The 23,540-nt window shown below is 43.9% G+C and overlaps 1 protein-coding gene across 13 annotated transcripts in view; it reads left to right on the top strand.

Moving 5' to 3' along the window:
• Positions 1-23,540, top strand: part of elavl4 (ELAV like neuron-specific RNA binding protein 4) — a 70,666-nt gene that overhangs the window by 32,926 nt on the left and 14,200 nt on the right. For all 13 annotated transcript variants that reach the window (XM_031786007.1, XM_031786003.1, XM_020499119.2 and 10 more), the window contains 4 exons: positions 35-121; positions 3,647-3,887; positions 12,699-12,802; positions 18,662-18,815. In XM_031786007.1, coding sequence (XP_031641867.1) covers positions 35-121; positions 3,647-3,887; positions 12,699-12,802; positions 18,662-18,815 — 586 coding nt within the window. The remainder of the gene's footprint in view (positions 1-34; positions 122-3,646; positions 3,888-12,698; positions 12,803-18,661; positions 18,816-23,540) is intronic.

Here is a 23,540-nt window from a genome sequence, read left to right as displayed (position 1 = left end):
AAGCATGTTAAATCTTGACCCTGAAACCTCCTAGGGATCGACAGAGACACAGTGGCGTCAGGCAGAACTCCCGCAGCTACAGGGCTGGGCAGAGAAGGGATTGCTGACACAGCCAAAGATGGTAAGGAGACAGCCACAAAAATGGCTTTTTACCCGACATTATCAATGGTGATGACAGTGCTGCTGAAGGAGCAGGCCTGTCTGTCTGCTAGGCCAGAGGGGAGGGGCCCTGATGCAGGCCTGTCTGTCTGCTAGGCCAGAGGGGAGGGGCCCTGATGCAGGCCGGCCGGGCAGACACACTGCGCCAGCTACTTTTTCTGCCAACCTAATGTACTGTGTGCTGGGAGGATGCTGATTGATTTACTGTGAGTGGAAAAAAAGATGTAGAGTAAATATAGCTTTATATACAATATAAATATGTGAATCTTTATGATATTGGATGTAAAATTATAATACTTTAACCATTCATCAACCTTAATGTACATGTTTTAGGTCCTATAAATATAAATGCTCAAAATTTTGCATCCAAATGTTTTTATGTAGGCTATATATTTCCCCTTCTGTGATTTTGTTCTTGCATCTGGTGTGTTATTTATTGAATAATGAAGACAGTATAGGTAATGGAAAATTTATGCATTTTGTCAAGTTGTGATGTACGATATGAGAAAATATTCCAGCCTTGCAAATCACTTCTTACCTCACTCCCAATGTGAGGTATTGTTTCATAGTCACATAAATATAATCTTATTTCAAATCTAAATAATACACAACAAAATCCTCGATAATAAAACCCATGACATTAAATCACCGGTACATAAGTATTAAGGATAGGCCTGGATGATGTGTTTTTGTCGACTCACTCATCTAAAGGGGTGAACTTTAACCTCTTCTAATGGACCTCTATCCCCTCCGTCTTCCTCCACACAGACACAGCCTCCAGAGACACTGCCTTACTCACGCCTTGCATGACTCACACACATTAGATTCATGAACCAATATTTATTTCCTACACTCTGAACCCACTAAGGCCTCCATTTTAGTCCAGAGGAAGCAGGTCCCTCCCACACACCATGCCCAGTGGCATTAATGGAGGCTGTAAATCCAGCATTGTGTTTCAGCCCGGTCAGGGGAAACAAGCTCTAATCTGAAGCTAGTGTTAGCTAGCTAGCGTTCTGTTGAATCAGTAGGCCCGGTGTCTGTCCTCAGGCTGACGCTAGAGCTCCTTTGAAGGCTTTGCTTGTGTGCTGTAGTGCCTCGGCCAGGAACCCAGAGAGACCATGGAGATATTGCCTTTCTCAGCACTGGGCTACTCTGTGGGAGAGCAGAGATACCCAGCCACTGAGGCACAATGGACAGCTGAGCATGGGTAGTGCCGGTGGCAGGGGGTAGAAATTATAATTGGTCAATCTGACTGACGGGTCTTGGGTAATTCAAGGTAGCCATTTTTTTTTCCTGGTGAAAACTCAAAGCACACGTCCCATGGAGTTGAAAGTATTTTTGACAGAATGAAGCTCAGCAGGAAGTGTAAACAAATTTAATAAGGCCCCCCCAATCAACTTTGTTACTGCTAGGTACTTTATCCCTTCTTCCTCGCTGTCTCCATGGTCCTTCTTTGGTGGAGTGGTGAGGATACTGTCAAAAGCACAATTTGCATGCAGAATAGATCATGAGCGCTTTTAAAGAGGCGGTTCTCTGTTTGTATTCTGCTGTGTGCTCCAGGCATTATCTTGTGTGTTGTTCCATTGTAAAGTAGACTGGTGTGTGTGGAATGAGAAGATGGGGGTTGAAATGATTCACATTCAAGTTTATTTATGATAAACCCTCCTCCACTGTAGATAATGTATGTCTCAGGCTTGAGGTTCGTGTTAGAAAACCAAAGGAGAAAACAATAGAGTTGAGATCTACAAGACTGATAATGATTGTTCAGAATATTGTGATAAAATATAGTCTATTTTAGTTTTTAGACCAGTTTTCAACAACATCATTGCTATCAAAACATTAACTTAGCTACAGTCAGATGGGGAAACCTTTCTAAATGTTATAACATTGAAGTTTGTACCTCTATTCAAAACCAGCATATTTAGAAAGTATATATATATATATATATATATATATATATATATATATAAATATGCCCGAACCTGTGTTAAGATCTTTCCTTTTCTATGATTCACTTTTGATTCAAACAGCAGAAACATGTAACCTATTTTCCTCATCTTTTAGATCTTTATTTAAATGACACCAAAGTAAAGTCATTTTAGAGGAGCTTTATACTACCCTTAGTTCATTTTGGTTCACCTCTGGAAGTGTTTACCTGTGTTTTTTTCCAAGGTTCTTTGTTAAAGGTGCAATATGCAGAAATCTCTCTGCCATTTCCTCGATGGTAGAATTATAATAGTTCATTTAGTTTATGTGACCAAACAAGCATTGTATAGTGTAGAGAATCATTGTACAATCCAAACCGCTGTGAAATATTTTCTCAATAACCAAAGATATATTTTCAGCTGTTTGAAGTTGGTGTACAAAACCTTAAGTTAAAGACGCAAAAGCAAAACTTAAGAGTGGGAAGCATAGAAATAGTGCACAGAACAGATCTACCGTTACTTAGACTTGCATTCAATGAGAATGACAGATCTATAACTCACATTTCTGTGTGAATTTGGTCGGGTCACCCAAAAAGTTACATTTTGCAGCTTTAATGATTTTGTATAGTTGTGTTGTACAGACACTGACAGATTAAACTCAGAGTCTACACAGCCACAGTGTCTCTGGTACAGACTTTCAATAAAACACCGAAAAGTAAATCAGTGCTCTGGCTGTTGTTCACACTGTTACATTTCCCTATGTCGTCTTCTTTAGTTAAAAGCCCATCAAGTTTACCTTTCAAAGAACCTTGTTTGGGGTGTTTTCACCCCCATGTGGGGCAGATGCTTTTAACAGCAGGCACCCTGAGGTTCCTATTCTGTCACCCTATATCTCCAAACACAAACACACCACACCTCGCACAGACCTTCCATAAACCTCTTAGGCTCAGCTTCTCTGTGTAAGTGGATGATGGTAATCAACTGACTGTAACCGAGAATCAAATAATACCATTAAACACACAGATTTTATGCTAATTGCTGAATATATTTGGTGGCAGTCTTGGGATCTTGAAATAAGTGTTTGCCAGTAGATAAGCACATCAGACTGCCTTTCCTCAGTGCCTCCTCCCTCAAGGGCCTGCAAGCTCTACTTCAAACACCTGCTCTTAACGCACACTGCAAAACCAGCCGCAAATGTTCCCTGTGACAGACAGCAGTGCCCCGCTGAATCGCTCAAATTTTTACCACTCTCTAACTGCACCAGCTATCAAAGCACAGAGAAGAACTAAAAAATATCACTCATGTCTCTAACAGCTATGTCTGCATGAATATGTAGGAGTTTAAGTTGCATGTGTACATATAGTGTTCACTTTATGGTCTTATACTGTGAGTTAAACTTGGTGTTTCTTTTGTCTGAGTTTTGATGGCCTGGAATGTAGATTTGATTTACTGTTTTCTGTGTTTATGTGAGGTCCAATAATGAATCATGGTTCTCAGATTGAGACGCCATACCTCCTACCCCCCTTTAATTGTTCTTCTTCCCAAACCCTTCCCTCCCTCAGATAATCAGCAACATGGAGCCTCAGGTGACGAACGGCCCCAACGGCACCACGGCTAACGGGCCGTCCAGCAACAGCCGCAGCTGCCCTTCACCCATGCAAACTGGAGGTCCCACCGACGACAGCAAGACCAACCTCATTGTCAACTACCTGCCCCAGAACATGACCCAGGAGGAGTTCCGCAGCCTGTTCGGCAGCATCGGAGAGATTGAGTCCTGCAAACTGGTCCGCGACAAGATCACAGGTATGATGAAACACTGGCCATGGGAAGAAAGGAAGTGGGTGGGTGTGGTACAGGGTGGGATGGCATGGTGCCAGAGGCCTATGATCCTGGACAGTACTCCAGCTGGTCACTGCAGAGCAGGAGGATGGGGCTTGGCCTGGAGCTGGCCGGTGAGCAGCAAAGTGAAGAAACCCAGTGCTATGTGGCACAGGGGTGTTTAAGCAGCACTTCCCAGCTAATCATGCCTCTAATCCCAGCCTAGTGGCTGTGTGGGTGGTATAGCAGATGGATGGGGGAGGCTGCTCTGAGATAATGCCAGATAATGGCTTTCATTTTAGATCCTACTTAGTGACACTTCTTCCTTGATAATCTCATTAAAAAGGGCCAGTGTTGAAGAGCAACATCTACTCTTGACCATGAGAAGCAGCCAGGCTAGACAGTGGCTCAGGCAGCAGCAGGCTGATGGAAGTACAGGGCCATCTTTTACAATAATGGGCCCGAGCTGGCAGGAAGGTAATGTGTAGTATATATAAGAATAGCACCTGGAAACCACACTCTCCACTCATTTTCCATATATTTTTTCCATATGTGTGAACAGTGAGGTCAGTAAACAGTGAGGTCTAACATTTTATATCGGAGAGAGTAAAAAGAGACATCATAGAGTAATAATATATGACTTTAGCAGATGCTTTTATCCAAAGCAACTTAGTCATGTGTGTATACATTTTACGTATGTGTGGCCCCAGCGGGAATAAAACCCACATAATGTGGTGTTGCAGGCGCCACGCTCTACCGACTGAGGCACAAAGGACCACAAGATTACCAGGAAGCTCTCACTGACCTAAATGGGAAAGTAAGGCCATTTCTGAGAACGTTGAAAGTTCTTCTCTACCATACAAGGTCTCTGATGACTTAGGAACACAAAGTGTGTTATAAATATCCCCCTTCTCCAGTGGATGTCTGTGTTGTGCTCCCATGGGTGCAATTTCGTCGTTGAAACTTTTAGACTAACAAACCGTTTCTCCCTCTCAGTTGAGGCAATGCCAGGAGGCTGCATGCACAACCACTTGGTATCATTATCTGACTTTCGGGGAGGTCTATTTTTTAAGCTTAATATACACCTGAGCCCTTTCTTGTGCATTTCCAGACATACCTCTAGACATTTGACCAGAATACCATTTAAAACACTACATTCTCAAACACCACATACAGGACATTAATGCATATGGACCTGCCCTTTCAGTTAACTGTATGTACATTTTTAAAGTACAGAATGTGAAATTCCTTTACACTGCAGTTCAAAGGGAAGGAGGATGTCTGTGATGACAAGGTGATGAGAGCTACCTAAGCCCGAGCGTTGTAAGAGACAGACTTCTCTTTTCTCTGGACCGGGTGCTGTCAGCTTTGATGAAGCGAGAGCGGCGTGAGGTACAAGCCCACCCGGCCACTCTGAGCTCGTCTGTCAGGCCCGCTCCAGCTCAGTGAAGTGCCACCTCAGATTGTTTACCCTGCTCCCCACGCCGTTCTTGCTGCGCATGTAATACACCAGGGACCTACAGGTTAATCTTTTATTTAAGGCAAACTTACACGCACATCGCTAGAGCCCACACATGCCCTTACTGACTCTGGCACATCACCCTCTCAACTTTCTCTCAGGCTGAAGACAAAACTAAAGAGAGACACAAAGTGAGTTGTATTGTGTGGCAGCAGGTCCCACTTTTCAGTGGGAAGGGAGTGAAGAACAGGGTGTTTGAGGTGTTGACTAAAACAGAAGGTTCTCCAACAGACTTGTGTGTATCTCTATGAAGACGGTATTAAAATCCTAATCCTCAGTAAAAATGCAAACATCTTCAGCCAGACCTGAAGCATCACCGTCTCTGTCTGCCTCTAATAACATAAACATCAAATCAAATCAAATTTTATTTGTCACATACACATGGTTAGCAGATGTAGCGAAATGCTACACTCGCACATACACCCTTGGGGAGAGCTAGTGATATTCTTGTGGACCTGGTAACATATTGAATGACTTTTAACTTTTAATGGAATACATTAGGAAAGTTTTAGTGATTCTGGTCATCAGCATACAGAGAATGAAAATGACTGATCAGGCGACACCAAGGCAGGAATTGGATCATTGTCAGTTGCCCATTTTTCTGGATAATTTTGTGCACTAGGCTGCATTTCTTTAGGAAAATGAATGCATTTGTATTTATAACCAGGGAAGCTAAAGTCATTCTGCTACCCAAGAATAGTAAAGCCCCCTTTACTGGCTCAAATAGCCAATAACAGATTGTGTTTGACCAGATGCAATGCTATTTTACAGTGAACAAATTGACAGTATTTCAGCATGCTTATAGGGAAGGACACTCAACAAGCACTGCACTTACACAAATGACTGATGATTGGCTGAGAGACATTGATGATAAAATGATTGTGGGGGCTGTCTTGTTAGACTTCAGTGCAGCTTTGACATTATCGATCATAGTCTGCTGCTGGAAAAACATATGTGTTATGGCTTTACAACCCCTGCTATAATGTGGATAAAGAGTTACTTGTCTAACAGAACACAGAGGGTGTTCTTTAATGGAAGCCTCTCAAATATAATCCAGTTAGAATCAGGAATTCCCCAGGGTAGCTGTTTAGGTCCCTTGCTTTTTTCAGTTTTTACTAACAACATGCCATGACTTTGACTAAAGCCAGCGTTTCTATGTATGCGGATGACTCGATACTATACACTTCAGCTACTACAGCGACTGAAATGACTGCAACAGTCAACAAAGAGCTGCAGTTCGTTTCAGAGTGGGTGGCAAGGAATAAGTTAGCCCTAAATATTTCTAAAACTAAAAGCATTGTATTTGTAACAAAACACGCACTAAACCCTAAACCTCAACTAAATATTGTAATAAATAATGTGGAAATTGAGCAAGTTGAGATGACTAAATTTCTTGAAGTAACACCAGATTGTAAACTGTCATGGTCAAAACATATTGATGCAGTAGTAGCTAAGATGGGGAGAAGTCTGTCTATAATAAAGCGATGCTCTGCCTTCTTAACAACAATATCAACAAGGCAGGTCCTACAGGCCCTAGTTTTGTCGCACCTTGACTACTGTTCAGTGGTGTGGTCAGGTGCCACAAAATATGACTTAGGAAAATTGCAATTGGCTCAGAACAGGGCAGCACGACTGGCCCTTGGATGTACACAGAGAGCTAATATTAATAATATGCATGTCAATCTCTCCTGGCTGAAAGTGGAGGAGTGACTTCATCACTACTTTTATTTATGAGAGGTATTGACATGTTGAATGCACCGAGATGTCTGTCTAAACTACTGGCACACAGCTTGGACACCCATGCATACACCACAAGACCTGCCACAAGAGGTCTCTTCACAGTCCCCAAGTCAACAGGCACATGCATGCATACACACACACATAGATTTAGTAATGTAGATATGTGGTAGTGGTGGAGTAGGGGCCTGAGGGCACACAGTGTGTTGTGAAATCTGTGAATGTATTGTCATGTTTTAAAATTGTATAAACTGCCTTAATTTTGCTGGACCCCAGGAAGAGTAGCTGCTTATGGGAGTTTCTGGAGCAGTGCCTGAGACAGCGTTTTTCCACCACCATCAACCTAACACCAAATTATGGAATTTCTCAAAGAAGAATGGTGTCGCATTCCTCCAGTAGAGTTCCAGACACTTGTAGAATCTAGGTGGATTGAAGTTTTTCTAAGCTCGTGGGGTTCCATCATTAGTTTTTTTGTTGTTTGGCAGTTACCTGTACATTCAAAGGATTCACAGTCAAAGCCAATGCGTTTTATTTACTTCCAATGCATGGTTTGTTGCTGGAACCGTTTGTTTACCAAGCTCTTGCGCAATCAAACGTTCCATAGTGGTGAGCATCAGGAATGAATGTCAGTGCTTTGCAGAGTGGAACACAGTGTGTATTCACCCTCCTCCGGTTCACATGAATCTCACTGGTTCATATAACAATTAATATGATGCAAGCATGCATAAAATAGCTTCCTCCGTAGAACGTTGATGATAAAAACAGTATGATATAAAATACTTAGTATGACAATGAGGCTAGTAGCTTTTAAATTGGACCAAAGTGAAAGATAGAAAACAAACTCTGCACCACCTTAGACATACTAGCAGATACCTATTGACTTCATTTCAAATCGCTATCATTTGTTAAATCCAGAATACATGCATATACTGTAAGACAGAAATCATAGAAGGTTAAAGAAGGCATTAATATACCTGGTATGGGACGAGATGAACAGACATCTGATGTCTTCTCTTAAGCCAGGCATTACAGACCAGCCAGGCCCATAAGTGCCTCTCAAAAACTCCAAAACTTAAATGTGTGTTCACAATACATTTTTAGAATCCCAGGCATAAAACACCCTGGCTGTCTCCTTTCTTCTCCCCCCACTCCCTGTGCTGCTTGAGTGGCCCATACATGGGAGAGGGAGAGTGGGCCAGTCAGGCAGTCCCCAGATCTGGAGGACCATCGCACTCCTCCGGCTCTAGCTGCTGCTGCCACTGTTGTCATATCCAGGGCCTGACGTCATGGAGCTGGGGTGTCCCAGATTCACAGGGGTCCTCTCTCCCGCTACTCTGCTATCCTCCCAGACATCCTACACATTTTGAGCTTCCATCCAACTCGCCTCAGGCAGCAGCCACCGATTGGGAGGAGGGACTGGGGGTGGGTGGGAGACTCCTGCATATTACAGTTGCTGCTACCTTGGCAACCCTAGAGAACAGACATCTGAGCGGAGGCAGTGTAAGCGTGGAATGTTTATTTGGTCAGCAATTTAGTCACACTAATGTAAGCACATAGCTATAGTAAGGCTGTATTAGTGTTTGAATGCCATTATAGTCAAATGTTTATATTATGACCTAATGTTTGTCAATTGTTCAGTGTTATGCCATTGCTGTAGGTATAAAAATGAAATATGGCCAAAAATGCAAATGGTAAATAGTGGCATACAAAATGCCCTTAATAGCTCTGAGTCCACGTTTGCTGTAATCAAATTACTTTTGCTATTAACAGCTAGTTAGAATGAACTGAGCCTCTGTCAGTTTTTCGTACTAGAAGCACTTACCGCAGCTAAGTGGTTTATGTAGATTTAAAGTGTGAATTATAAATGTATATTCAATCATATCATAAAACTGCACATTAGGTCATTCTACTTTCTTCAGGAGATTAGCAAACAAAACCTAACTTCTTGAACATTAACAACATAATACTGAACTGGGAACTTCTAGAAGTTTGTATATGTGTATTTGTCGGAATTTAAGTTGGTGACTACAAATATTTTGTAGAGTGCTGGTCCGTCAAAAATAATTCCCAAGTTGCTGTTGCAGCAAGGGTAAAATGTCAGGGAACCAACACGATGATACACATCTGTTTTGACAAACTGGAATGTTTTCTTTCCTCCTCCAAATCTTAAATGTGGCTAAATTTAAGACTGACCAAACCAATATGCCTGTTTCTACCTCAGGAACCTGGTGCTATCAAGGTATGTTACTGTCAGCTTTTCATAGCACTGTCATCCTGTGCACAGTGCACTTTCCCCCTCTTCTCTCTCATCCCATGGCATCTTATATGACAGATTGAAGCTATTTTCACTTTTTTACAGACATGCATGTTAATAAATGGAATGTAACTATCTACAGGGTACCTAAAGGTAATACGTACAATTTTATTGGTCGAGTACACATATTTTCCAGATGTTATCACGGGTGTAGCGAAACTCCAACAGTGCAGTAATATCTAACAATACAAAACAATAGGAAGGAAGGAAGACCATAAGTGTATGGAAGCCATGACAGAGGAGGCCCCAGCAACTCTCTTTCCACACGGTGTGTGTGTCTGTGGTTCTCTGTGCAAGTCACCACATCGGGAGAGGCAGAACACCCGCTGGAAACACACTCATTTTATCATCTCACACATTCCGCAACCTGCTGCTCTTCAGGAAACAAATAATGACTTAGTCATACTGTAGCACCACCGAGAGGAGCCACTCACTGGAAATAGCAGTGATTTGCCAAGGAAAAACATTTGGTGCACTGCCTATTTCCCCCTCGTATTTATTTTTTGACTGTACGGGGAGCGGTGAAGACCTGGTGAGGTGGTCTCAATTACCCCGGCCCGCTCTCTCATCAGTAGTGGTTAGGGCTAAAACGGGACAGCTGTTATGAAGCATTATGGCACTGCTGTGTTAATGTCACAACTAATGAGCTCAATTATCCCTGCGCACGTCTGCTACGAACCAACGCACCACTCTGGATCACAAAGAGGGGGGATCCACTGTCACACACAACTATTGGCCCTGTGCTTTTAGCTCAACTCATCCTAATGAAGGAGCTCAGCACGATCCCACTACTAACATTACTAAGCTGTTTATTTATGAAGAATATCCCTTTTAACTGATGTTAAGCATTGTCTTTTTAGTTTGTACATGTTGTTCAAACGCCTCCAGATTTGGGGATGGGATGGGATTGCTGTTGTTAGGAGCTGAAAGTCATGGAAAATGAAGATCTATCCTCATTAAAAGCTCATTAAAACTGCAATGCATCATTTTGGTTTGGGGTTTTAATTGACAATTAAAATGTGTAAGTTAATGTATCCATTAGACAAATTAAACGGCATAGGGATCATTTCCTGTTTGCTCTTCCATTAGAGGGTATTTATTATGCTATCTTAATGGCATTTTCAGCTTCCTGGGATGCCTTTTTTCCCAGATGTTTGTCTATAATTATGCTTAATGGCATTTGTACAATCCTTCAAAATGGCACTCAGCCTTTCTAGTGACACGTGGATCTAGATTCCTATATATAACACAGTAAACAACCAGTAAACAACCAGCTTTATACAAAAAGCGAAAACATTTTTGTGCTAAAGCACCTGCACTCTCCTGGACAGCTATGTACTGTAGTAGTAGCTTTGCTGTGCTGTGTAGAACAGCGTTGAGGCATGTTGTGCTGCGTCGTGCTGAGCTGTGCTGTTCTGAACCGTGCTGTGCTAGGCCTGTGTATTTATTTCAGTCAGGCATCGTGCTGGGTTGAACCTGCTGGGCTGCGTGCGTGCGTGCAGAGCAAGTCGTTGTTGTGAAAGGCCAAGACAAGTTTGCCTGCCAATGTTGGCCCACAGTCTGCGCACTACCACTTTTTGACCTTGTCAGGGTGTGTGTGTGTGTGTACACTTTCTATTTACTGTGTACGTTTTAGTGCTATATTCACATCAGCGGTCCATAGTTTGCAAAAAAAAAAAGTTTTACATGCAGTATGAGTGTATGTTTCTGTGCGTTGGCGTTGTGTCTCCGGGAAGCAGTCAGCCCATGGACCCCTGCTGTGGGCTACTCTGTTACTGGTGGGTGGAATCCCCTCTTGGAGCTGCCTCGTGCTGAAAGCAGCTGCCTCACCCCATTTCTCCACTCACCTAGGGAGTGGTGCCAGGGGGTGGGAGGAGGGGCACACCCAGATCTCCCATCCAGCCTTGCAAAGGTGGGCACAGGGACTGGTGCCAACTCCCAAAGACACACTGGTGTAGACTGCACCAGAATTGGAGGGAGTGAGGGATCACAAACCGAGACAGGTCCTTGTGTTCATTTGGAATCCATTCACACACGGACACGTGTTTATAGTATGTATACGGCACATGTGCCTACAAACATATACAAGCACACAGGTACTTTAGAGAGGTGCTTGGCACAGCGGACATGACAGTGTAGGGGCCCTGATGGCCTCTCAGAGCTGAGCGCTGAGGGCCAGGGTGAGCATGCAGAGGAGGGATGAGCACCTGAGACTCTCTTCACACACAGCTCCTGCCTGCCTACCTGCCTGCCTGCCTGCCCAAGTGCAATGTAACTGTATCATTAATCGCAACCCAGCACATCCAGGCGCCTCTGCATGAGTGCGCTTCGGAAGCACACTTCATTTCAGCTAACCTTTTGTAAGCTATGCTTGTCGAGCCTCAAGTTCTCCTTGTGAAGCAGTGGAAGGGGGAGGAGGAAGGTGACAGAGAGGGGGGAGCCGCTCTGCAGTTGGCTAATTATCGGCAACCCACATTGAGGAGTATGAGAAGAGATGTCTTTGCGAAGGCACTTTGATATTGAATACATATCCACAGGCCCACGGATATTTTTGCGTTAATGGCATAGTTCTATTTTAGTGTCCAAACTTTCCGAGGGGTGCTGTCAGATCAGTGTCAGCGAGATGAAGGGTAAAAATAGCTGTGAACCACAGAGATTCTCTCCCGGACAGGAGGTTTTTAATGAACAATGGAGAAATGATAATCCAGGGTAATCCACTGAAAGTGAGGGAGAAGCATCGTGTTTGATGTGAGAAATACAGCTCCCTTTGGCCCAAAGCTGCAGCTTGCCTTGGATGCTATTTACTTGGTGCTAGAGCAGCGCTGTATTACATTTGAGATTCACTTTGTCTTTTCCACTGTGGACTTACTGCTGTCTGGTTCCATTAATGGCTATAAGTACGTTGCTCAACTTGGACTTGCCAGGCACTTGTGTAGCAAGTTTGTTTATTTTACTATCACACAGCCACAATAGCTTTGGGCGTTTGTTGAAAGTCAACGAGCTCATCAAAGCCGACTCTGCCTGAAATAAATATCCAGAGATGTCAGGAAAATGTTCAATCAAAACAAATCTGGTATTAATGACAATGTCAGACGTTTTTCAAAAACAATGACATTTTTTCACTTTCAGTTGTGAAGACATTACTTGGACTTAGAATGTATCTGTACCAATTCTGAATGTACTGGGTAGAATTCTGTATTGTCAAAATGCTCTTTCTGTTTTACAGGACAGAGTCTGGGCTATGGGTTCGTCAACTACATAGACCCAAAGGATGCAGAGAAAGCCATTAACACATTAAACGGACTCAGACTTCAAACCAAAACTATCAAGGTAAGTCAGATTGGTAAAAACTGTTCTGTACCCTGAATATCAATTCACCCAGCGGCCATGTGATTAGGAACGCACTGCTTCAGTGCCCATGTAGGTTTTAGGAATGTTGGGCAGTGACTGAGGCTTCTGATAAGCTAGAGAGGAGATTCATACTCATTTAAATACATGCAGAGAGAGAGAGAGAGAGAAAGAGTAGCTGAATCAAAGAGCATAAAAAGCCGTGAGGTATAACTGATATGCTAATTCAGTTCTAAAATGTCAAAATGTAAAGGTGAAACTAGAAAGATTTTCAGACAGTAGGGAAAAAACATTTATTACATGCTGCCAAAGTTAAATAGAGGACGCAAATTAATATTACATTTTATTAAAGGTTGGGAAGTCAAATATAGATGAAGGGAAAAGTATAATTTCATAAGTAGTGTAGTTTTATTAGTATACTCAATATCCAGTCGTTTGTCTTTACTTGTTGAGCAGGATTATGATCGCTATCCCCTCATATGGCTCCGTTATGCTGTTCGCTTTAAGCCATACTGTAATCTGCTCTGCTACCATAATCCAAGCCCTTTCAGTAACATATTTCTAAATCTAATCAGATCAGATTACCCTGCCGAGCTGAATGGGAAAAGCTCATACACAATCCCCAATCCCTCGACAGCCCTGAACATGACAGGTCAATATTGTAAAGGGAAACAGCCACACCAGATCAACACAGCCCAGCCTGTTTTCAATCCAGCACAGTGCTTTGAAGTGGGCTCTTGAGAGGCAAGGGCGTGGGGAGACAGCCAGAGCTCGCTGTGTATGTCTGTGCGTGTCAGAGTGTGACAGTCAGTATGACCCACAGTTACTCTAGCGCAGGTCTCACCCACTGAGCGTAGCTGACAGGCGTTAGGATGAGTCACTGGGTCCGTGTCTGTAGATTCCCGCTGCCACTCTCCCTCACTAATGAAGTCTGCTGAGATGGAAAACCAGAGGGCCAAGCTAGCACCCAGGCCCCCAACCCAGGCTACTATAGCAGTGACGCTCCCCAGTCCTCCCAAGTCCCCACGCATCAGGCTTGTCTTTAGGAAGCAGCCCACTTAGGAATCACCAGCGTGCCATGGCCTGTCCCCTTGGGCTAGAGAGAAGGGCCTACTGCTGTTTCTCATTGACGCTGTCAAAACCCATAGCATATTCAGAGCTACACACACACTCCTCGCTTCCTCAGCTCTTGCACAGCCTATTCCTCCCACAGCTTGTGTGTAATAAAACAGGAGCGATCTTCCGTGTCCATCATCCTGGAGCACACAGTCCAAAGAGCAAGTACACCAGTGAGCGATGCCCCCCCCCCCCCCCCCCCCCCCCACACGCACTGTCCTCCCCTATCTCTCTCGCTTACAAATACACACACAGCGTTCCACATCGTTCAGCTTCCTCTGTCTGTCCATCTTATCCAGTCAGACGGAGCAGCATCTTCGACTTCACCCTAGCTCTCAGTGATAGCAGCAGATTCCCTCTCTGCATGAGAGATTTAGGCCAGCCCTTTTGTCTGTCTCTCCCTTCGATTTGAGTTTTGCTCTTTTCATTCTTGCCATTGTGCGAAACTCATTATTTAGACTGTGCTACCCATATCAATAAGGCCTTTTAGCAGCACTGAAGAAAATGCCCCTTTTACAACTTCTAATAAGTGTGTTCAAGGTCATTATCAACTTAAAATATCCATGCAGTGCCACAGGCCTTTCTTTCTGCACCAGAGGTTATCTTAAGCAGCCATGAAAATGAAGACAGACTCCCTAATAGCAGCAGACAGCTCTGTCTTGCAGCCCAGTGTGAGGCTCTCTGGTGGGAGAGAAGAGAGAGCTGCTTGTGGTGTCACTGAACTACAGTTCATATGTCGATGTGCAGAGGAAACATTTAGAGCCCTCTTTTCGGGAAGACACTTGACATGAAGAGCTTAGTGTCTTTGATATGACTTTCCAGTTTCACACTAAGCCTCAGCTGATGAAACGTGTGTTTTTTATGCAGTACAATACTGTAGTTAATATGTAGGCGATCGTGTACAGTAAGCCTATGGGAATATCCATCCGTATGTGTGTACACATAATACTCACAGACACATCACTCCCTATTCCATACACACGTTTCCCTTCTAGTACCCCCATAACACTAGTACCCTCAGTGCTCCCTCACTGTAGGGTATAAACAAAAAGGAGCGGCTCGGTTCGCCACAGAGTTTCACACACAGGTGGTGTCTTTCTGGGGTATGTTTCTGTCTTATAAAGCGTGTGGTTTCCTCCTCCATGACACCTCAGAGTTTCTCAGCACAACTCTGCTGCTGCTACCCTGTGGAGGTGTGAGAGGAAGGAGCCCGCTGGAGGTGAGAAGAGCAGGGCTACACAGTCTCTCTTCACACACACACACACACATACAGACACACACACACACACAGACACACACACACACACTTACTTGTTACAGCCATTGGAGGTGTTGATGGATAAGACATCTGGGGTGGGCTGACAGGGAGAGAAGGAGAGAAAGTGATAGAACCAAAGGGGAAAGAAGGAAGGAAGGTTTGAAAGACGAGGGCCACAGGGGAAGCTAACTGCCAATGCTTTTGCCTTCAGAGTTAAATAGGATTTTTTGTGATTATGCCGAGATGTTTTTATTTGCACAAGTACATTTTTTAACCAGGCAAGTCAGTTAAGAACAAATTCTTGTTTACACATTTTTTTTTCACCTTTATTTAACCAGGTAGGCTAGTTGAGAACAAGTTCTCATTTGCAACTGCGACCTGGCCAAGATAAAGCAAAGCAGTTCGGCACATACAACAACACAGAATTACAAATGGAATAAACAATCATACAATCAATAATACAGTAGAAAAATCTATATACAGCATGTGCAAAGGAGGTAGGATAAGAGAGGTAAGGCAATAAATAGGCCATGGGGGCGAAGTAATTACAATTTAGCAATTCAACACTGGAATTGTAGATGTGCAGAAGATGAATGTGCAAGTAGAGATACTGGGGTGCAAAGGAGCAAGATAAATAAATAAATAAATACAGTATGGGGATGAGGTAGTTGGATGGGCTACAGATGGGCTATGTACAGGTGCAGTGATCTGTGAGCTGCTCTGGCAGCTGGTGCTTCAAGTTAGTGAGGGAGATGTGAGTCTCCAGCTTCAGTGATTTTTGCAGTTTGTTCCAGTCATTGGCAGCAGAGAACTGGAAGGAGGGGCGGCCAAAGGAGGAATTGGCTTTGGGGGTGACCAGTGAGATATACCTGCTGGAGCGCGTGCTACGGGTGGGTGCTGCTATGGTGACCATTGAGCTGAGATAAGGCGGGGCTTTACCTAGCAGAGACTTGGTGACAAAATGAATGGCACTGCGATAGACTGCATTCAATTTGTTGAGTAGGGTGTTGGAGGCTATTTTGTAAATGACATCGCCGAAGTCAAAGATCGGTAGGATGGTCAGTTTTACGAGGGTATGTTTGGCAGGATGCTTTGTTGCGAAATAGGAAGCCGATTCTTAATTTAATTTTGAATTGGAGATGCTTAATGTGATTCTGGAAGGAGAGTTTACAGTCTAACCAGACACCTAGGTATTTGTGGTTGTCCACATATTCTAAGTCAGAGTAGTGATGCTGGATGGGCGGGCAGGTGCGGCAGCGATCGGTTGAAGAGCATGCATTTAGTTTTACTTGCATTTAAGAGCAGTTGGAGGCCACGGAAGAAGCGTTGTATGGCATTGAAGCTCGTCTGGAGGTTAGTTAACACAGTGTCCAAAGAAGGGCCAGAGGTATACAGAATGGTGTTGTCTGCGTAGAGGTGGATCAGAGAATCGCCAGCAGCAAGGAGTGACATCATTGATATATACAGAGAAGAGAGTCGGCCTGAGAATTGTGGCACCCCCATAGAGACTGCCAGAGGTCCGGACAACAGGCCCTCCGATTTGACACTGAATCATTTGAGAAACCAAGGCTGTTGAGTCTGCCGATGAGAATGTGGTGATTGACAGAGCCGAAAGCCTTGGCCAGGTCTATGAATACGGCTGCACAGTAATGTGGCTGAGGTGCACCCATGGCTGAGGTGCACCCATAACCAGCTCTGAAACCAGATTGCATAGCGGAGGTACGGTGGGATTCGAAATGGTCGGTAATCTATTTGTTAACTTGGCTTTCGAAGATCCTAGAAAGGTAGTGTAGGATAGATATAGGTCTGTAGCAGTTTGGGTCTAGAGTGTCTCCCCCTTTGAAGAGGGGGATGAGGCAGATTTCCAATCTATGGGAATCTCAGATGATACAAAGAGAAGTTGAACAGGCTAGTAATAGGGGTTGCAACAATTTTGGCAGATCATTTTAGAAAGAGAGGGTCCAGATTCTCTAGCCCGGCTGATGTGTAGGGGTACAGATTTTGTAGCTCTTTCAGAACATCATCTATCTGGATTTGGGTGAAGTAGAAATGGGGGAGGCTTGAGCGAGTTGCTGTGGGGATGGAGGGCTGTTGATCGGGGTAGGGGTAGCCAGGTGGAAAGCATGGCCAGCCTTAGAAAATGATGGCCTACCCTGGCCAAACCCTAAACTGGACGACGCTGGGCCAATTGTGTGCCACCCTATGGGACAATCACTCCCTATGGAACTCCCAATCACACCCACCTGGAATTGAACCAGGGTCTGTAGTGACACCACTAGCACTGAGATGCAGTGCCTTAAACCGCTGCGCCACTCAGGAGCCAGTGTTTAATGGTTTATGTCTTTGAATGAATACCCTGGATGGAAAAGGTTATCCAGTCAGCAATGGTAACAGGATTAAACTCACATTTTGAAAAAGTAAAACCAGATCGCAATCTAGAAATTAGAGCAGCATTCAACAAAGGACAGGAACTGTTTCAGGAGAGAGCAAACATGGCACGACTGCAATATCAAGGTCTAATTTGCCAGTTAAAGATCATGAAGAACACCCTGTCAATGACAAACAGAACAGCCTTCAAATAGTAGCTTCCAATATAGTGTAATACTACAGTTTATATGACCTTTTAAAATAAGAGTTAAGGAAATGGTAGCATCTAAATTAGACTGAGGGAGGTGAGTGTGTGCTCTGACAGAATGAGAGCTGTGACCCAGGCTAACAGGAGAGATGACAGCCAAGCATCGACAGTCTGTGTGAGAGTGGGAGTGTGAGGGACTCCGAGTGTGTGAGAGAGAGGCGCTGTCCAAGGTGCTGGTGAGTGTGGCACACTGAAGAGAGGGTGTTACAGAACTGTGGAGGGGTCTGTGAGAGAAGGCACCCACCTCATTTAGGTTGCATAGTTATAGTTAGTACAATCCATCCCCATACAGCCCCCCCCCCACCAAAATAGGATTTCCAAACGACCTCTTTTCGTCTCTTTCTCTCTCTCTCCCACCCTCATTCTACAGGCTGTAAATACACCTTCTCTCCCATCTACTGTATGTGTGAGTGCATTTGTTTTTATGTAAGAATTAACAAGAGCGATATATTTTTGTCCAATACTTCCATATTAATGATGAGGGTTGATGAGGGTTCGATGTGTGAGCCTTTTGCTACAGTACACAAATATGAATGTTATACAACAAATAAAACGGAAGATAAATTGGTGCCAACCTAACTTCCTCACATCTCTTCTGCATGGGGTCTGCTAGGCTAATGTGTAAGTGGCTTTTAGATGGAATCTGCTGTAACGCAAGTTATGTGCTAATTAAAACAAGCTCAGTAAGGTGAAGCCCTGTGATTCAGGTCATTAAAAACAACTTGCACCAACATCTCTGCCAATGCCCTGGAAAAAATACAAACCAATGCTCTACGCTCAAAATGTTCTCATAGATGCTCCAGTCATTTTTATCTCTTACCTATCTCCTAAGGTGTCATATGCACGTCCCAGCTCAGCCTCCATCCGAGACGCTAACCTGTATGTGAGTGGTCTGCCAAAGACCATGACCCAGAAGGACCTGGAGCAGCTCTTCTCCCAGTACGGACGCATCATCACCTCCCGCATCCTGGTGGACCAGGTCACAGGTATCCATGGGGAGCCTTTTCATTTATATGCATACAAACCTATGCATGCGCACACACACACACACACACACACACACACACACACACACACACACACACACACACACACACACACACACACACACACACACACACACACACACACACACACACACACACACACTCTAACCCTCTAGCCAGCACAGCACACATGCATTGGCCTAAACATGATAACACACACAAATATGCACACACACATATATACATAAACGTATGTTCATCTGAGTCATACACACCCTACACACAACCCGAGCACAGGCACAAAAAGAGATTAAACCATGATGCCAAAACATGCAGCATGACTTCCATTGCACAGCTCTTAGATCCATTTCAGAGGTTTTGTCTGCCTGCGGCAGGCTCCAGTGTTATGTGTACTGAAGAACCAGAATGAGTACAACACATTGTAAGCCACACTCATTTGCCTAAGCAGAATAAATCAGCCCTGACACTGGGGCCCTCCACACACAACAGAGCAGGATCAAATTTAGAGCAGGTCTGTTTATTTGCAGCTATGTTTCCACAAGACCAGTTCCACACAGCCCTCGGGATCACAAACAACAGCACAAAAAGTAAAGGCAGTGGAAAACACATCTGTTCATATAACTGCAGTACTAGCCAGCTAGATATTCCCATTAACCTTGTCTCATACCACTGTCATAAATAAATCAACCTCTGAATAGCCTAAATGGAATGGAATGTCTGACGCATTCTGTGGAGCAGTATTTAAAAAAAGAAAAGGTCTAAATAGTTAATGGTATTACCATGCTTGCACACAGTTGGTCTTAAGAGACAGAAACAGTTTCCCAAGCATGTTCTCCACAAGCCCAATGCGCATCCTGTTGGTGTGCCAACAGTCTCTTCTTCTCCATTGTATCCCAATCACACTGTTGAAGGGAACAGTAGGCAGGATCATAACCTTACATGTCTCACAGTGCCAGAACCACTCCACAGAGAGAGAGACAGGCAAATCTTCTGCCTCAGATGCGTGCACACGCACACGTTCTCTTTCTCCTTCTCTCTCTTTCTCCCTCTCACTCACACGTACACACACACACAGTGCCTGGCCCACCAGCACATACAGGCCCTACCCGGCCCAGAGAGGCCTCCCCTGAGGCAGGGGGATCTGCTGAAGGAATTTCTAATTAAATTTTAGTTGCTGGTGATTAAGAAACAAGGAGGGTTTTTAGAGGAGCCCGAGAGCTCAGAGCTGGCACATCACACGTACTGCCATAAAGAGAAATGGACCGTAAATTAAAACTCTCTTGCGACTCACACAAGTGTAAGTGTGGAGTGAGAGAGGGGAAGAGAGAGAGATTAGTTTAACATTTTTGCCTTTGTCCTTTATTTTTGAGTGGTTAACCATTCATATGTATAGGACAGTTAATCATGCATTGATTTCAACATCATTACACACACACACGCCAATATCATCAACATAATTTGATATTCCAAATCAGAATTCCCCTCCATCTGTTCAGTTTCAGACATTACTGTGGCTCAGAGTGAGCACACAAGCTCCAAAGGCCAATCTAGGAATCGGTTTGGTTTGGACAAATGTGCTCAAAACCACTAATTAGGAGATTTAGTTCATTTTCACAGACCATCAACGTGATGCATATTGCAGTCAGTCTCCTGCTCAGTATCATCAGAAAGAACTTTGAGTCACAGTTTGCATAGTTCACAGTCAGAGAAGACAATGTTCTGTTACAAATAGTCCAAGGATGGCGGACTGAACTCACATTGACTTGACAATGAGTTGGGACTGGGGAATTATGTTATTACAAAGCCTAAGCCCACATTTCTTTCCACTGCCCTGATCATGAAGATTTTGCTGTCCATCAATAAATAACCCCAATGACCTTTATAACCAATCAGAACATCACACGGTAGGCCAGTCGCTCATCCACACTGATGCAGGCCTGGCAGTCATTGCATAACACATCAATCATGTAACCAAAGTGTTTTGTCAATATTAGTATCTTTCTCTTCTCTCTTTCTGTTGATATCTGCAGAATGGATATGTGTATTTCCCCTCTATCGGAACAAATATCGCAGAGAAGCATTTTTATATCGCATCACTCTCTCTAACCTTTGGGGAAAGTTGTCGGATCATGATGTTCAATGCGAACAGAAACTCAATGTGAAGGAAATATAATACGGAGAGGCTTTGATCAATAGTTAAATATTCTCAACATCTCTGCAGGGCCCAGGCACACAGCAGTCAGTCAATACACATCTCCTCAATAAGGACAATACAATTGATCTGGAGAGCTTTCTTTTATAAGTTACGCCTAGTCACTCAGACTAGAGCATGCAAAACGTTCATACACACTACATATATTAAAACCCTGATCAATCCGTGTGTGGCTTCCTCTCCATAGACACATCTACACTTTTACAGTGGATGTTGATGATGAATGTTGTAATACATTCTGGCTCATGTAAAATCCCCACCATGTGTGGCTGAAGATCAAGGCTACGTACTGTATGAGCAAACCTGATTTATTTACAGATAAAATAAGACCTTGTACAACTCATCTCTTTCCTGGTGTCTCTATAACCCACCAGAACCCATAACATGGAGTGTATTGCATAGTTACCTTGGCCTGCGGTCACACATAGAAGCAGACAGATGGCTTTAACTCTGCTTTGACTGAGCGGAGCAGAGAGCACCTAAGCTCTTCAAAGGCTTCTTTCACACTGCCTTTTCAAAGACCATCTGTATCTATCCCCACAAACTAAGTTACATAAAACAAGAACAGGTCTTTCTCTCCATCTTTCTCTCTCTCGCTCTCTCTCTCTGATTAGGAGGCAGGGAGAGGTTTTTTCCTAATGTATTTAATGTGTAAGTTTAACAAACAGCGCTCAGGTTTGGAGCGGAGAGAGAAGGCTTTCATCAGCCGCCTGGACAGATTCTCAGATCCCTCCAGATTTCCCAGAGGAATGTTTGCCGAGCGAAGTGTTGGGGAGCACCGTGGTAGTGTCTGGGTGCAGTGGGCGTGCAGAAAGCTTTGTCAGGGCACTGGCAGCTCCTTGCCACTGTCTTCCCTGGTTGGGGTTATTAATAAACCAGCCATTCTCTGTGTTCATGTGTGCTCGGAAGAGATAAGTACAGGTAGAGTTACATAAGCCATGGCTGATTACTGTGAATGAAACTGCCTGTAGCCTGTAGTACATTGTGGCCTAATGCTGTATGGCCTGTGATAAGTACTGGAACCGGCTGAAGCTACCTGCCTGCCACCGTCTGTTTCCCAGCTTTCCTCAGCCTGCCTGTTTGCATTGCTTTGTTTTGATATGCAAAAAAAACAAACATCTGGAAGCTCATTATGTAAATGTTGAGGGGGGGAGATACTCCACAATATCAACACTGACAGTAATTCAGTAAAAAAAAGAAGAAGAACTATTAAGTAGATAACTTCTGAGATTGTTTTGTTAGATTTCTGCCTTGCTTGAGGGAACCACTGATGAAAGCCAAAACGTATACCCTACATTAGATTGTATTCTGAAGCGACTGCTGTTAACTGTCTGACACACAGACCTGTTTGTATGGAGTCTCTTCTCTCTGCCAGGATATCACAGTCACTGGTTCAAAGTTCATGATCGCCTGACCTGTTGTGGTGTAATTGCATTAGGCCCTGCTGACCTTACAGTGCAGTAGTAGTGTTTCTCCTCATGCCAGAAGGTCTATACGGCAGTGAAAGGAGAAATGAGAGGAATTGCTGTTCGTGGGGTCAAAGACCCTCACACCTCTCTCCACAGTGCTACCATATAGGCACAGAGATCCTCACACCTCTCCACATAGACAGGGACAGACCTAGTTCTCAAGAGACCACTGCACTAGCCCTCCACTCTTTACACCCCTTCCTTAATGGACACCACTTCAAGTCAACACTTCATTCAAGTGGCTGGGGTGTTTTTCTCAGATCCCACCCTGAATGTGGGTTTGCAGCCTTCAGCTGTATGCTAAGCACTGCTGTAGTGTAGATCTCTTCAAACAGCTGCAGCCTGGTGCAGTTCAAGGCCAAGGGGCATACATAGACTACTGGTGCTTGTCTGCTCTCTTCACTAGAGGTGTGGTCATATCCCTACAGGAGATGAATCCACAGGGTGTAAACAGGTATTTCATTGCTCTAGAAACTCAAAAATACTGTAGTCTTTAAGTCTTATAATGTCCCGACTCTTCCACAAGGGGCATTCTTGACATGAGTAGCTAGTGGGTTTATGGAGAAAAAAGAAAAAAAAACTATGCATGAAGTGAAGTTGGGAAACAAAGCACAACTATGATTGTATTGGATTGACAAATGTTTATTAAATTATTCAAGTGAAAGTGACAAACCAGGGTTCGATACTGCGACCAAAACAGTTGCATTTGTGACCGTTTGACTTAGCAATATGACACATTTTTTATTGGTGGCAAGGGTGCCGGTGATTTAAAAAAAAATGTATCTAGTCCCGTTCGTTTTTGCTTCACTTTTATCATGTTTTATTCATACAGTAATGTGCAACTGACCATATTTCTAAAGAGGCAACAACTGCCCGGGAATGCCCCTGTCTTTGTGTGTCAGGTCTCGACATACAAGGGAGGTTTCGGGAACCCTCCGAGCCAGGCAATCATCCCCGTCAGTGGCCCGCTTGGGCCAGTGTTTTTTTTTTTTTAAGACGGATTACCAAAACTGTTCGTTCGTT

The sequence above is a fragment of the Oncorhynchus kisutch genome, linkage group LG13, assembly GCF_002021735.2.
Source record: "Oncorhynchus kisutch isolate 150728-3 linkage group LG13, Okis_V2, whole genome shotgun sequence".
NCBI lineage: Eukaryota > Metazoa > Chordata > Actinopteri > Salmoniformes > Salmonidae > Oncorhynchus > Oncorhynchus kisutch.
Note: the sequence above shows the minus strand (reverse complement) of the source record. Positions and strands in the feature narration are given on the sequence as shown.